Source organism: Silurus meridionalis, chromosome 1 (genome assembly GCF_014805685.1).
Source record: "Silurus meridionalis isolate SWU-2019-XX chromosome 1, ASM1480568v1, whole genome shotgun sequence".
Taxonomy (NCBI): Eukaryota; Metazoa; Chordata; class Actinopteri; order Siluriformes; family Siluridae; genus Silurus; species Silurus meridionalis.
In genome coordinates this window covers 25,460,919-25,477,605 of record NC_060884.1, presented here as the reverse complement: position 1 = coordinate 25,477,605, position 16,687 = coordinate 25,460,919, and the positions used below count along the sequence as shown (strand labels likewise).

General features: G+C 37.5%; 1 protein-coding gene across 5 annotated transcripts in view; it reads left to right on the top strand.

The window, feature by feature from the left end:
- pde4ba (phosphodiesterase 4B, cAMP-specific a) overlaps window positions 1-16,687 on the top strand; it is a 170,777-nt gene that overhangs the window by 96,214 nt on the left and 57,876 nt on the right. The window contains exon 1 of one of the 5 annotated variants that reach the window (XM_046848811.1): window positions 15,656-15,798. The exons of the other annotated variants lie outside the window; for them this stretch is intronic. Coding sequence (XP_046704767.1) covers window positions 15,710-15,798 — 89 coding nt within the window. The 5' untranslated portion in view covers window positions 15,656-15,709. Of the gene's footprint in view, window positions 1-15,655; window positions 15,799-16,687 lie in introns of those variants that run through there. 5 annotated transcript variants of the gene reach the window in all.

The window sequence follows — 16,687 nt, the reverse complement described above, 5'->3', positions numbered from 1 at the left end:
CAGAGCTGTCTGATACTACAGTATCTGTTGTTACAGACCTGCCTGTATTGCAAAGTTGTCTATTAGAGCTGTAGAGCGGTCTGTTATTACAGAGCTGTCTGATAGTATAGCGCTTTATGTTACTGCAGAGTTGTGGGATTCTTAAGTTGTTTCTTAGTTTAGAGTTGTCTGTTAGTAGAGCTGTCTGACCCTACACAGCTCTATGTTAACACAGATCTGTCTAATTCTACACAGCTCTATGTTAACAAAGATTTGTCTGATTTTACACAGCTGTATGTAAACACAGATCTGTCTGATTCTACACAGCTCTATGTTAACACAGATCTGTCTGATTCTACACAGCTGTATGTAAACACAGAACTGCCTTATTATGCAGAGCTGTCTGATCCTACACAGCTGTATGCTAACACAGAGCTGTCATTATGTAGAGTTGTCTGATCCTACACAGCTGTATGTTAGTACAGACATGTCTGATACTACACAGCTGTATGTAAACACAGAGCTGTCTTATTATGTAGAGCTGTCTGATCCAACACAGCTGTATGCTAACACAGAGCTGTCTTATTATGTAGAGCTGTCTGATCCTACACAGCTTTATGTTAATACAGACATGTCTGATGCCACACAGCTGTATGCTAACACAGAGCAGTCTTATTATGTAGAGATGTCTAATACTACACAGCTATATGTTAACACCGAGATGTCTGATACTACACAGCTATATGTTAACACAGAGATGTCTGATACTACACAACTATCTGATACTACAGAGATGTCTAATTCTATAGATCTGTCTATTGCTACATAACTGTCTGTTGCTACAGAGCTGGCTGAATCCTAGGGCTGTCTGTTAGTATAGAGTCAACAGATATTACATTGTTGTATGTTACTACATGGCTTTTTTATACTACGGAACTGCCTGTTACTATAAAGCTACCCGATACTCCAGAGCTATCTGATATTACAGAGCTGTCTGACACTACATTGCTGTCCGATACTACAAACGTGTTTAAAGCCACAAAGATAAGACTACAGTGATATCTGATATTCCCCGAGCTGTTTTGAAGTGGCAGAACTATCCAATCCAATCCATGGAACTACCTGAATAATGCATTTCTAACAGAACAAATTCCTTCCTGCTCACCATTCATTTTTGGCATGGGATCATTTATTGTCTAGAGGCAAAATTCTGGGACTTTCTCAATGTGAAACCATGGCCAGCATAGGGTTAAAAAATGTAGCGTGAATTTTATTTTGAGAATACTTTTCTCTTTGGGCAAGGCCTTCCTCCTATTCTTTTTCATCCCTTACCTCTAACTCCATCACTATCTCTACATCTAAACTTTTCTCTTCCTTCATGCTTCTCCATTGTATAGCAACTGAACACAGGCCGCTCTAGTTTTTCTTCACGTTTGTTTGACGTCCTTGCTCAACCGACATCTGCAGACATTTCATACACTAAATGGGGGCTGTAAGTCTATCACTTCCTCTTTGCATTGTGGTTTTTGTAGAAAATGGCATTTTGAAATTTCCTGACAAGGGTGATGGTGAGGTTGAGATTAGATTTCTCTGAGAAGTAGATGCATTTCATCACATGAAAAACTATTGTACTTAGAAGTATAGCACTATGTTAAAGTACCTGTCAAAAGTGTGGAAACACCTAGTCTTTTATGGTTTTTGATACAAATGCCTGCTCCTTTTGCTTATATGCAACAAACTAGTTAAAATGCTAAAACACAAAAGTTAGCCAATGAATAGCTCTAATAGAAGAACCTATGTATGATGGAGAACAGGAGAGATGTTAGCAGACTGCCTCACACCCACCGTCAAACATGGAGGTAAAAGCTTAATGTTTGTGGTTGTTTTAGAGCAGGGAAGGTTGGAGACTTATTCTGGATAAAATTTTTACTGAACCAAGATGGCTACCATTCTATACTACATAATTGGAATCAACTTTATTCAAGACAGTGACCCAAACCATACATCCAATCTCTGTTAGCATTATTTAGAGATCAAACAGTCAGCTGAAGTGTTATTTATCATAATCTGGCCTGCCCAGTCACTGCACTTAAATCCCATTAAACTGCTCTGGGACACAAAGTCAGAAGGAAATCTCCAACTAGTGAAGAACACATTTGACAAGTTTTATAAGAGCCATGGCAAAGTATTACAGCGGAATGTTTGGAGAAACAAGCTATCCAGAGCCCAGTGTGTGTGTAAAGCTGTTATTCATACTAAGGGAGGATTTTTAAAGAAAATAAAATTCAACATGTGGACATTTCTAAATTTGTTTTTTCAAAGTAGATCTTCCTGTTGTAAATTACCTAGTTTGGTGCATAGAAAAAAAGGAACATGTACCAGTCTTTAAAAACATTAACAGAACAAACAGGCACTGTACATTTCTTTTTCAACAAAAAAAAATGTATTAGGAGTTTGAACCTTGAGTAGTGCGTATGACCAGTTTCACTGCAATGTGCTTGTGTTATACAGAAGTTTTTGCAGTAGAATAAGTAAGAAGGAAGTAGGGAAACAATAAGTGGTGTGCCATTATGGGTAATTAATCATCAGTAGGTTGATGAGTTGATTATTTTCCATTTGTCATTTGCAGACTATTACATTTTTATTTATAAAATATATTCAATTTTCAATCATTTTTTAAATCTATTTATTTTTTACATTCAATGTTGAGCTGTTTTGTATCACTGTTTTATTGTTTCTCTATTAGCTGTTTCTTTCCTCTCAAGATTTTCCCAAAGAGCTAGACGTTAACAACGCCCTGACACTTGAGACACTTTCCAAACAGTAAATGTTAAATAAATGTCTAAAAATAAAAAAATCCATCATATTAATTATTTGGTGAATGATCACTTTTATCATTTGGATTAAAAAAAATTCCCTGTGAATTAACTGTTGCTATAGAAACAAGAAACACATATAAGAATGTAATATATTTTTAGCCTTATTGTTTTGAGATTTTATTTACAGCTGGGAAATCTACTTGGTGTGGAACACAGATTTATGAATAGACTCTCATAATTGTTTAGTAATTATTGCATGTTTGTTATTAGACATTTAATAGGGACAATTATGCATCATTAAGTTTTGCATTAAAGTTGTTTAGTCGTAATATAAGCGCCGGAGACTTGGGTGTTGCGATGTGTGATAGGTAAGATCAGGTGATTCAGTGTGTAAGTAGAGGGCTTAAAAAGCTTTTGCATTGAGCCTGCTGTGTTCTCCGATTGCAAGCCAAGCCCTTTCGGCTTTCACTGTTTCGATTTTGCATGCTGCCCTTTTCCTCTCGCTAAGGATCATGAGGTCTGCTCAGTGGAAAGATCACTCGTTCTCAGCTTATCGCTCGCTTACTTTGATGTCACCATGCCTCCATGTTTCAATTAGACATCAGGTAACCTTGTGACTTTCTTTACTGCTGGAACGGAGCAACACCTTTGTGTCTGAAAGTGCGTTTCATTGAGCAGTGAAGCTTCTGCTTGTTTGGGAAGCAACTTCTTTTCAATGACGTAATGTGTCATCTCACCTAGCAAAAGAAGTGCAATATCTCAGCATTCACACCATTTCTGTAAACCACGCATATGAAAGTGCTCAAAAATATCCATTGTGTCGGAGTTATATAGATCTGAACAATATCTTCAGTCATTTCTGATAGTTATTCATGCATACTGTACATGTTTGAAGTAGGGTTACATGATGAAGCAACAGGTCATGTTGCTACCTCACCGCTCCAGGGTCTGGGGTTTGATCCTGAGCTCAGGTTACAGTCTGTACAGAGTTTCATATGTTATTACCTTGTAAGTTCTCCGGTTCCTTCCTACTTCTCAAAAACTTCCTGGCTTGGCTACCTAATAGAATGAATGCCTATGTAATGAATGTAGATGCAAGGTTTTTGCTTTAGCTCCTGCGTGTTGGTACTGGGCTAGAAGCTTTAGTACATATTTCCTGTAGATTAATAAAAGGTTTTGGTTGAAGTGTTAGAAAGCATTAAAGTAAAGGGACAAAGGGATATGGATGTTCCATATGGCAGTTATATTAACTTTATGTAACAAAATACAGCAGGTTTGGTTTACACTTGCACCTAATCATATAATTATAATTATAACCATTATAATAACCTTTATAAGAAGTAATAAAAATGTAATGATGAACGACTTTTACTGGATTTTTTTTTTTACTCATAATAAGTGAATAACCACTCCGTTCACAACACTCTGATTTGCACACACAAGATTGCATACGTGATGATAAAGTTCTGCTTTGCATCGTGTGTTCTGCAGAAATCTACATGGTTTATGTACGAAATATCAAACTAGCAATTTGTGTTTTGAAGTGTAGCTCTATGTGTTGTAAGTGTTATACAGCAGCAAAAATGTGTCAGTACTTTGAACCCCGAACTTCAGTAATACGTGTGAAGATTTTTGTGAGCGTTTGTTATTCCGAAAAATTTGGTATTCAATACGATGGGGTACCACGATCTGTGCAAGGCACAGTGGAGTTTTTGCTTTCACCACGAACATGATTTCCTTTAACGGCAAGAAAGAAAAGCACACAACCACAGGAGACTGCCAGGATAGTTCTACCAGTGTGACAGCATTGTTATAGAGTTATTTAACACATGGTTTACATCTGAATTGACTTTTACATTTATGTCATGTCTGTCATTACTGAACATCACGAGAAGACTGATTATCATAATCGTACAGATTATCAGCTACAGCTGCAAAAAGTCTCCATTCATCTTTTGAATAATTTGGAGCGCTGTTTTTTTGATCTTATAAAAATGAACTGCAAAGTGACTCATCTTCATTAGTCCTTATTTTGGAATTTTTTTTACCCCTAAAGGCTTTTATAAATAAAGTAGCGAAAGGAAAGGCCTTTTCTTACTGCTGATTTCAGATAAGATCTAGTTTTGTCAAGTCAAGTTTATTTCTATGGCGCTTTTCACAACAGACATTGTCTCAAAGCAGCTTTACAGCAATCAACAGTCAAGGTGGATGGTGTGTATTTATCCCTGATGAGCAGCCATGGCGACTGTGGCAAGGAAAAACTCCCTTAGATGTAATGAGGAAGAAACCTTGAGAGGAACCAGACTCAAAATGGGAACCCATCCTCATTTGGGTGACATCAAGAGTGTGATCATAAATCTTTTAACAATACAGAACACTGAAGAGTGAGAACTAACATAAGTACTGGAGTATTAGATTATAAGTAATGTTCTTTCTGCAGTCTGTAAGTTTTGTAATTCATAAACAATTACCCGAGCAGAACAGTGAACAGATCTTTTACCATTTTTTTCCCTTTTTTCACTACAGTACATACTGTATCTATGTTAATTAATTAAGGATAAAGATATCCTTCTTTTATTACTTTCTCTCATGTCCATCAGTAGTATTTAAACGATGTGAACCTTAAAGATCCACACGCTGCTTGAGTCAGACAAAAACATGCTCTGGGTCTTTTAAGAAATATTGCAAGTTTTCAGTCACAGTTCCCCTTTAAACAAGAGCAAGACGTGAATCTTGCGATCGGAAAGGAAATTCAGAAATGAAAAATGCAATGGTTTGGTCGTGTGTGCAGGGTGAGGGCCAGCTGGATCATTTTGGACATAGAAGCCCACATAAATGGAAAGTGCAGGGATCAGTAGTCTGGAATTTCCCCCTTGATCGGCAAGCATAGAGAAGCATTGTCTGAAACCCACTGGCACTAATAGCAATGTACCGGCTTTAAGGTCACCCTCATTCAAAGGGCAAGGGGGAAAAAAAGGAAATGTTTTGTTAAAATGAAAAAAAAAAGATATTTTAAAACACTTATCCCCTTGTCTAAAGCTTTTAAATAAAACCATATGCAGTAAATTCCATTGTTTGTGGATTTTCTGCAGTGTTATTAAAATGAATGCATCTCTAAATTGATGGTTTATACAATTTAATAGGAACAACTGCTCATTCATGCAATTATCCTATCAGTCAATCATGTGGCAGCAGTGCAAGTCAGAGAATCCCACAGATACAGGTCACAAGCTTCAGTTAATGTTAATGTCAAACATGAGGATGAGGAAAAATGTGATCTCTGTGACTTTGGCCTTGGTATGGTTGTTAATTCCAGACACACTAGTAATTCAGACTCTGCTAAACTCATGGGATTTTTGCCCACAGCAGTCTGTAGAGATTACACAGAATGGTGCGAAAGACAAAAAACATCCAGTGAGTGGCAGTTCTGTGGTCAGAAAGGTGACAGGATGACAGAAAAGCTACAATAACAACCAGTGTTTAAACCTAAAAATATAGACTGGTAAAACTTTGCTTTGTCTGAAGAATATCTGTAGCATACAGATGTTGAGGTCCGATTATGGAATCAACAGGATAAATCCACAGGCTCAATCTATACTGGCAACCGTTTAGGCTGGTGGAGGGGGTGTAATGGTGTGGCAAATGTTTTCCATTGGGCATCAAGCATTATTTGAAAGACATATCTTACCTGAGTGTTGCTGTTGCATCTGTTTAAGGTTTGGATTTAATCAACTTCCTGTCCAGACAGAAAAGAACAGCAATCTGAGGTAACATTGGGCGCAGAGATAAAACTGCATCGTGACGCAGGGTTCAAACTGGTTCCATGAAATTGCCAGTGATCCCAGTGTGCTTCCCATGCCTCTCCAGTCACCTGCTCTGAATCAAATAGTGCACCTGTTGAATGTGATAATAAGGTAGATTTGCAGCATGAATGTGCAGATGACAAATCTGCAGAAATGTGATGCAACCAGGGCAACATGGACTAGAATCTCTAGCTTAAGCTCTTATCACTCCTCGCACTGTACCACGCTCCCTCAGATCTTCTAGCACTTCTTGCTGGTCCCACCATCTTTCAGGGTAAGAGGTAGGTATACATCAAGACTCTTCTGTTCTGTCAACAAGGTAGTGGAACGAACTGTCCCCAGATGTCCAAACAGCTAAATCACTGGAGATGTTCAAACAGGTGAAGACCTACCTCTTTCTGAAACATATGAACTAGCATTTATTTTCCCTTATGGACAAAAGTATTGGGACACCCAACCTTTCCTGCCATATGTGGTTCTTTTCTAAACTGTTACCACAAAGCTGAAGGCAGTATAGTATAGCATTTTTTTGGATGCGGTATAATAAATTATAGCGTTCACTTGAGCTTGGAAACCCAAACCTGTTCCAGCATGGCGACGCTCTGTGCACAAAGCGAACACGAAGATATGGTTTAAATAGTTTGGAGAAAAAGATATTGTGTGGCCTGCTACGGAGCTCTGATCTCAACCCTATTAATCACCTTTGGGATGAATTAGAATGCTGACTGCACTCCAGGCCTCCTCATCCTACATCAGTATATGCCTTTACTAACACTCTTGTGGCTGAACCCCAATGTCCACAAGCACACTTCAAAATCTAGTTGAACATCTTCCCTGAAGAGTAGAAGGAATTCTAAGAGCAAATTGGGACTAAATGTGAAACGCGATGCTCAAAAAGATATATATATATATATATATATATATATATATATATATATATATATATATATATATATATATATATATATATATATATATATATATATATAGTGGTGAGCTGCTTTATGTCTCAGGCAGGGTCAGTCTGTTGTCTAATGTAGCCTTGTCCATGATGACTCCACAGTCCTGCTCGGACCCGCAGGCAGCAACACCGGTAGACATAAGGAGGAGCGTGGCGCCCCCTCTCTGTCTTGCTTCTTGTCTTCTCTGATTTTCAGCCAAATTCATGTTTTGATTCATTTTATCCTGCCAAAAGCCATGCAGGGAAAAAGTCATTTTGCTCTCAGCTCTGGCTTCATTCAGCTGGAAAGAAATGAGTCAGAGATGACAGGCCCTCTCTATCATTCTCCTGTCTGACACACCGATAAACAATTGGTGAGATTAACATGCTATATGTGGGCGAGTCACGGTTTTTAGAGGGTCTGCCTGGCTTTTGCATTATGTAAATATTTCTTCTGCTGTTCCATCATTTCATGCATTGCTCACGTCTGTCTGCATTTGGCTACAATGTTTTATTTTTATTTTTTTATAAACAGTGTGCAGTTAATCAACAATCTCTTTGCGTATAAGACTCCTGTGGACTCAAGCGCAAATCAGCATGTGCTCTTTCTTGTTGGCTCCTGCAAATTGTGTTCCACTATAGTGTCGTGTTTTTTCCCTGAGTGGATATAAGCCACACACACACACACACACACACACACACACACACACACACACACACACACACACACACACACACACACGCCATTAAATCGAGTGAGGATTTGTGCACTGCTGCCCCCTAGTGAATGTAGGGAACTGGTTCTTCAGTTTGTCTTTCAAAAACCGAGAACCCTTTCAGACAGCTCAAGTTATAAATGTGCTCTTTAAGGATACTGTATGTGCTCTGCTGTGATAGACAGCACTGCAGAATTTATAATTTGTTACCGTGTACATTTTTCAAGTATCTGTACTTCATCAGAGTCCTTTCATTTTTGAAAAGTTTTTTTCTCTCTCTATTTGAATGTGTAACAGTTGACTTTTTGATACACTACCTTTCAGAAATACTTCCTTACCATTTTGAAGTGAATAAATAATGTATTAAACCTGTAGCATAACAGGAAATCCACGGTTCTGGTGAGAGTTTGTGTGGAGTAAGGATACTTTCACTGTGTGCAAATGTTGGATTGGAAAGAAGGTTAAATCACAGCACCACCAAACAACCACTGAAAGGTTCTTTATCTCCAACTAATCAGCTTTATACATTTAAGTCACTCTGGACGTATTGCATATAGTAATATTTCTCCCTAAAAAAGTGTAATGTGCAAAGGAATGGAACACTGAATTACATCAATACAGATCTCATACATCAGTGCTTTTACTTTTGATACATTCATTTAAAAGCAGTGAAGTACACAAACCAAGTGCTCGAGTTAAAGTAGAGATACATTAAGTGAAATATTACTGCAGTAGAATTTCTCCCGTTAAATATTCACTTGTGTAAAAGTAAAAAGTCTTTGCCTTCAAATGTAATTAAGAATCCAAAGTACTGTAATTTATTATGGCTATAATGTTCCTATCATCATTTTTGTTAAAAGAATATTTCTTTATCAGCTCAGTTTATGTGAAAAGACTTGTTAAAATGTTACTCCTAACATGATATTAATGAGTCAAACACTGATTTATATCTAATAAACTATCATGAGCCTTCTTTTAAAATAGTGAACAAAATGTGCAAGGCCACGGGTGTTGTGGCATGTTAGAGTCATGAGTTTTATCTTTATTTCTCTCAAAATGTTCTGCTTGCTGTTAAACTTGACTTTTTTATCCACTCATAAATAAAAAGGAATGACTGATTTAGCAAAATGTAGTTGAGTAAAAAGTATAATATTTTACTTTGAAACGTAGTGAAGTTAAAGTAAATATCTCCCCAAATGGAAATACCTCAGTAAAGTACAGATACATGATAAGGCTACTTCACTACAGCGATGATACTTTGTTTACTCAAGTAGAAATGTAAAAGGTGTTCCTTACTGGAGTAATATTTAAGCAGGGTTTCTGTTGAATGCCCATTAGGCTACTGCTAAATATGCTTGTTGACACAAAGCCTTTTCACTAGTGCTATGACAAAATCAAAACATAAAAAAAGAAATTGTATTGTGTGATTATTAGTGTGTAATGATGACATTTCTGTGCTAGAATCTGTGGTCAGATCCATTATCAGAAAATGAAATATCAACTTTTTTTTCCATGTGCTGGTGCTTGGACGATTTTTGAGAAACCAAATGATACTATTTAATTTTATCTTTATAGGGATACTGCTTTTTTTTAAAAAAAAACAAGCCCCTGAGATAGAAACCTTAAGGAATCGAACCTTGTAATCATTTTATGTGTATGCATTTCCAGTCACAAAAAAATGGAACATTGGGCATTTTTTTTTACAGGATCTCATATCTGCTATGTTTTCTTTGATATCCGATCTCTTTTGTTTCTGAGATCGGATCAGTCCCATCTCTAGTTAATTGAGAAGAAGAGTCTGGGTTGTTTGTTTATATCCTGAGCTGTATGAGGTGAAGGGCTTCCCGCCTCACACTTCCATGGCTGTTCAATCCCGAGCTCAGGTTACTCTCTGTGTGCCCTTTCATATGTTCTTTCAGTGTCCTTCTGGCTTTTTGGATCTTTGGTTTCCTCCTATATCCTAAAAAAACTTCCTATAGGTGTATTAGTTACTTTAAACTGCCTCCTGTGTGTGCATAGAGCCCTGTGATGCACTGGCTTCCCATCCAGGATGTCTCTCTGCCTTGCTCCCAGTGTTTTTAGGATTGGCTCAAGATCAATCGGGATAAAACGCTTACTGGAGAAGAATGAATGAAAAAAAAGGAAATATTTATTTACATTCCAGGAAACATTAGTGGAGACAGACATGGGATTTGCAGTGCTGTAATGAAACTGTGCTATGGAGAACTGCTGGAGCTGAAACTTCATCTCCATCAGTTCTCCATAGCACAGTTTCATTACAGCACTGCAAATCCCATGTCTGTCTCCAGCAAAGTATCTTTGCTGCCCCAAAGGTACTCTATCCCATTAAAAAACAGATTAATATAATAGTGTAAATTACATTATGTGTTTCCTCCTTTTTCTTCATCTCTGTCTGACTTTAACGATCAATAGCCAGATTAATGGACTGAGGAATGCTTTGGGTGGTGTTCTCACTCAGCTTTTGTTCTGATCGAAAGCGAGTATCTTTTCTCTTAGACACTCGACACTTTAAGCATTGTTCTCATTTGAATCACGCTTGCAGTCCATACTGGTCCGGCTGGCCAGGCTCCACTTTCATTGTTGTCTCTAAGGCACATGACGTAAGCTTTACATCTGTCCTGCCTTCTGTGTTCTCCATTTGAAAAGAACTGCCTTCCTTCTAAAATACTGACTCAGGCCGTGGCTCTTTTGGTTACCAAAGCGAAATAGGTTTCTTAGTCACTTGCAGTGGGAAATGAAAGCAGGAGACAGAGTCTGATCTCTAATCCTCTCAGGGTGACAGAGATGATCCACGACCGTGAGTTATGGAGTGTCATGGCTGATCTGTCAGCGAATGTGTCTTAGAGCTCTATTCGGTTTAATAACCACGACTCTGATGTGCACAGGCAGAGCAATGTTTTCTTACACACGGCTTTAACGCTTTAAGATAAATGCACTATTTTTGTGTATATGTTCAATTCAATACAAACTTTATTTTTTTAAACAGAGGTGGCAAGTAATGAAATACAAATACTTTGTTCTTGTACTTAAGTAGATTATTCTGGTGTCAGTATTTTACTTCACTATTTATTTTTTGAACACACTTTCACTCATTACATTTGTACACAAATATCTTTCTACTTTCTACTTTTTACATTTTTAAACCAGACTCGTTACTTTAGTGCGAATCTATTTGCACAATTTTTTTTATCAACGCACAATTAATGCAGCACGCATTTTTTGACCATTTTTATTACAAATGTAAATAAATATAAAAGAGGTGAAATCAAAATGTTTACTAAATAAACCAATTTACATCGAAAACAAATATTCCCTGATTATGTAATCCGTATGAACGTTAGAAGAGGTGCAGTTTCTCCGGTATCACCTTATTACCTGTCCGTGTGGAAACATAGCAAAGGTTGTGTTTCCGTTTGGTGTCCTGATAATATACGTAATTTAAAACACCATAATTACTTTAAGACGTTTACAAGAATATTTTTCTTCATGCTCTATGTTAAGTATGGTTTCACTAATACTTTAACATACATTTGCATAAAACATTCATATTTGTCCATGCCCATGTTGATTAAAGTATTAAAAAATTTGAAAAGTATAATTTTTTTAAGGTACATTTAGAACAGATGAAAAATTGCGATTGAGTTGCGATTAATCGTGTGTGATCTCGTGACAACCATGCGATTAGTTGCGATTAATCGTGAGTTGGCTCGTGGCGATCGTTAACCGATTGATGGCCCTAATATTAATATGACCTGAGGTCCAGTTACCAGCGTGACACTAAAACAGGTAGTAGTAATGGCTACTTTTTTTTTTTTTACTAAAGTACATGTCAGAGCCCAAACGTCTTTACTTTAACTTCTGTAAAAAGTGTAGTCAGTACTTCAAATTTACCAGAGTCTTTTAAAACATGAGTACAGTGGAACCCCGTTGTACAAGCATAATTCGTTCTTGAAAATTGCTCGTGTGTCCATTTGCTCGTATGTTCAAACTAATTTTCCCCATAGAAATGAATGTAAAAGTGATTTAATCCGTTCCGAGATCTCATTCGATTGCTTATTTCTGCACTTTGTAGCCTATTTTTAAAAACAAATACACCGCAAATGACCGTAATATAAACATAATTTAACACTTACTCATGTGGTAGTGTTTGATTGCGAGTGTGAGACGCGCACCACGCTCGTAAACTCCTCGGTTTCCATGGTAATTCTATTTACTTTCGTTTTCACAGCACCATCACTGATTTTCTTGGGAGACATTTTTCAAGATTTCTAGTGAAATAAAAATATAAAACTAAAAAAAGTTACTGTGGGAGAGCGTATGAATACGGGAGCCACTTTTATTTGTTTTTTTTTTGTGTCGGTCTACTTAGTGCCACATGCAGCACACACACGCTCTCCTCCTTAAATGCACCCTCCGATCACTTGAACTAAGCGTCATCAACTAAGCGACTGATGCGACCCTCCGCCGAAAACGGGGAACCGGCAGCGTGGGTTTGCTCGTGCCTTCGAAATTTGCTCGTGAAACAGGGTAAAATTTTGCAAGCGAGTTTGCTCGTATCTCTGTTTGCTCATACTATAGGTTGCTCGTACAACGGGGTTTCACTGTATTTGCTTATAAAGCACCTAACAACTACCAGGTAGAACCCGAGGTGCTGAATAAAGTGCAAAATGCAATATGTATATCACAATAATAGTTAACATAAAAAGGTAAAATCAAAAATATGGTTAACATAAAAATAATGAAATGAAACAATATCATAAAAGTAAATAATAGAAGCTAAAAGTATTAAAACGCTACAATTGATGGTGTACAATGTGTGTGTGTGGGTGTCTATGTGTATGTAGTAGGGTGGATTTTGGTTTCTGTTCCTATTTTTTAGAGCTGAATGAAAAATTCTGTTTAAAGAGAACTTACAGTGACATTTAAGATTTCATTATAGAGAAGCCGGGTGTGTCCTCTGAGAAGTTCATGCTCTATAGAAACGACACTGTGCATGTTAATAGCATGTTTATTTATTGTCTTGGTAAAATTGTGTTCTTATTACAGAATTAGGAAACGGATCCAAAAACATATATCCAAAATATTATATTTAATATGAATAGAGGTACCCTGGTGGTCTAGTGGTTAGGATGCGGTGCTCTCACCGCTGCGGACCGGGTTCGATCCCCGGTCAGGAAACCACCCCCAGCCATTACGGTTGCACAAGCCTTAGTCCCGGTCCCGAACCCGGATAAATGGGGAGGGTTGCGTTAGGAAGTGCATCCAGCGTAAAACATGTGCCAAATCAAACATGCAGATGATCCACTGTGGCGACCCCTAATGGGAGAAGCCGAAAGAAAGTTTATTTAATATGAATAGAATTATGTCTTATAGTGGATTTATTGTTGATGCGAATCGTTGCACTTCCAAGTGCACTTCTTTTATAATGATGAAAACCCAGTAAATTGTCTCTAACATGCTGGTTAATGGTAAAAACTCAAGCATAACCAAGGCTGCATGAATTTAAACAGATATGTTTTTATGAATTGCATTGAAAGAATTTGTAATGAAAATAAAATATTCATTCAAATATAAAAAAATAAATACATTTAATAATTGTTATATCCATAAATAAGTTAAATTAATAATTTAAATGAATTACTTTTCAGTCAAGTGGCTTTTAAAGTCATTTTAACCATGCATAATGCTATACAGCTTAATCAACATGCTACATAAAACAGCACAGAACAGCATGAGACTACTCACAGCTAACTAAACTGAGCCGGCCTGTACATATGGTACATGTATATACAGTATTTCCCTAAATACATACATTTATTTCCCTATTTAGGGACCAATTTTTTAATTTAGCTATTAAAAAATAAAAAATAATAAGCAACAATGAGAAAGGATGTAAAGGGAAGTGGTGGCACAGTAGACACGCTGTTGGACTGGGTTCAAATAGGTCATGGGTTTAAATACCATCACTACCACTGCTGGGCCCTTGAGCAAGGCCCTTATCCCTCATTTGCTCAGCTGTATAACTGAGATAACTGTAAGTCGCTTTGAATAAGGGCGTCTGACAAATGCCTTACATGGTTTAAATATTATGAATTGAATGTGTCTTTTTTTGGTTTTATTTCATGTAAAGATTCTTGACAGATTCTTGTCTCTTTTAATATCACAAGAAAAAAAAGCTCAGTGGAAATCCTTCAGTCAAGATTTCATCTGTAAGGCTGAATGAATAATTATTCATCATTAATTATTGTTATTACTACAAACTACTATATTTTAGGTCTGGATTTGTGACTTACTGGCAGAGATTTTTCCATCTGAATGAACTCTCCATCTGAGGTTTCCTGTCTTGACTGCGCTACCGAGAAATAACATAACACCTTGTTGTAGAAGCTTTAAAAAGACATCAGAACGAATGAACTATGACGCTTTCCGTTTTCATATTTTGTGGCCCGAGTCGCATATGAGCCAAAATACTGGCGATGTTTATGGGAAATTTTTTTTAACTACGCTCCATCAGTTCTGCTGTCTGTTTGCTTGACTGAGTCTGTGTGTGAGAGTGTGTGTGTGCGCATGTGCATGTGTTTACAAGCAGTGCATAAATACACCATACATAGACATGTTCTAGTCTGTGGACCTAATGATGTTTTTTTTTTTTTGTACTGATGATGAAAACATCACACATATAAAGTATATGTGAAATATAGTATAGTATATATAGTATATGTAAACTTTTTACAAACATGGTGAGCATCTCAGAACACACAACACCTTATGCATTGTGAACGATGGTATAGAAAATCGGCACAATATACAGTATGGGGTTCCCTTTTTCTGCCATTCGAGAGCAAGAATAATAAAATGCTTTTATACTGGATTGTATATTTATAGTAGTAGTTTACATTCTTACATTCTTCTTTTCTTTTTTCACTGCATTAGTACAGTGAATCTCCCATCCTGTCAGACAGTATCACACTTTAAACCAAGAGCATTCCAGCATGGCTCACAGGGGAATTCTTTTTCTTCCTGCATTGTGTTGTGAAAAAGCCTGTGAAACATGTTTGGTTGGTTAAGCAGCTGCGTGTGCGGGGAGAAAAAAATAAACAGGGCTATTACGAAGCTCTAAAATGCATTTCTGACATGTATTCTAATTACCTACATCAACGACCTGTCAGCCTTTATGTAAAAGGTCACACCTAGTGCAGAGCCACCAGTCAGAGTCCGGCCCCGGATTAGAGAGCGTGACTGTTTCCCTGTTTCCCCTCCCACTTATGTGATTCTGAGAGCCTCATGGTGAAGCTTTGGGAGGAAGTGGCTACAGCATGGAGCTTAGCTCAGTGGGAGGGCTTTGTGTGTAGGGGGGTGTATGTGTATGTAGTCATGCTGGTCTGATGCTGCTAGTGTGTGTGTTCAAGTGCTGCGGTGTGTCTCAGGGCCATGTACCGTCGCTCGCCCGGTTACAAGGGCAGGATTTACTTTGACTTTAGTGAAGAGGTGGTAAAGAGGCTGCACGCCTCCACCTTCAGGTCAGAACACTTTCCTTTCTTACACTTTTCTCATACTTGATCTCTTGCTTTCTGTCTTTGTTTGTCTCTCACTTTCACACTCCATGTCTTCTTTTGTGCATTAGGCTAATTTGCATGTTTGTCTGTCATGCATCTGAGTGTCACAGCACACAAGTTAAAGTCTCACAAACGAAACTAGGCCAACTCATGCACAAGTGGAGCAAGAGGACTCTTTACAACCCATCCGCATTTACTTCTTTACCTCTCTCCCTCTCTTTATCAATCTGTATTCTATGTAATTGTAAGCCGGTGTCTAATCTGCAGAATAGATTTTTGAGTCAGCCGTCAATCCAGTGTGGGAACACAGCTGCAGCGCAATTCATTCCTGTACGTCACACTTCAGTTTCAGTTCAAAAACAAACCCGAGTTTCACAAACATGACAGGGAGTGTGTAGCACACCTGCGACTTCTGGTTTTTCTTTTTTTTATTGCAGTCTGAGCTGTGTGCCTAAAATCATCAATCAAAACAAGGTCATGGGGTTAAAAGAGATTAGGTTTTGCCCTTAATGGAAGACGAAATTGTTTGTCAGCTGCATGTGTATGAGTGTTTAGCTTGTGATGTCATTTACATTAGCAATATCTACTGTGGCGATTGTCATATTTTGAATCATAAGAAACAACACGTATCTTGTGTGCAGAGCGGAAATACACTCCGCCAGGGTCAATATGGCAGCACAAATCTCATACACACACACACACACACACACACACACACACACACACACACACACACACACAAATGCACACATTTATTTTATACTTGGATTAAAGACAAACCAGAATTTTTTAAACAGCAGTAGAAGTAAATAAAAATGAAATTAATTTAATTAAAATAGAATTTAAATGTAAT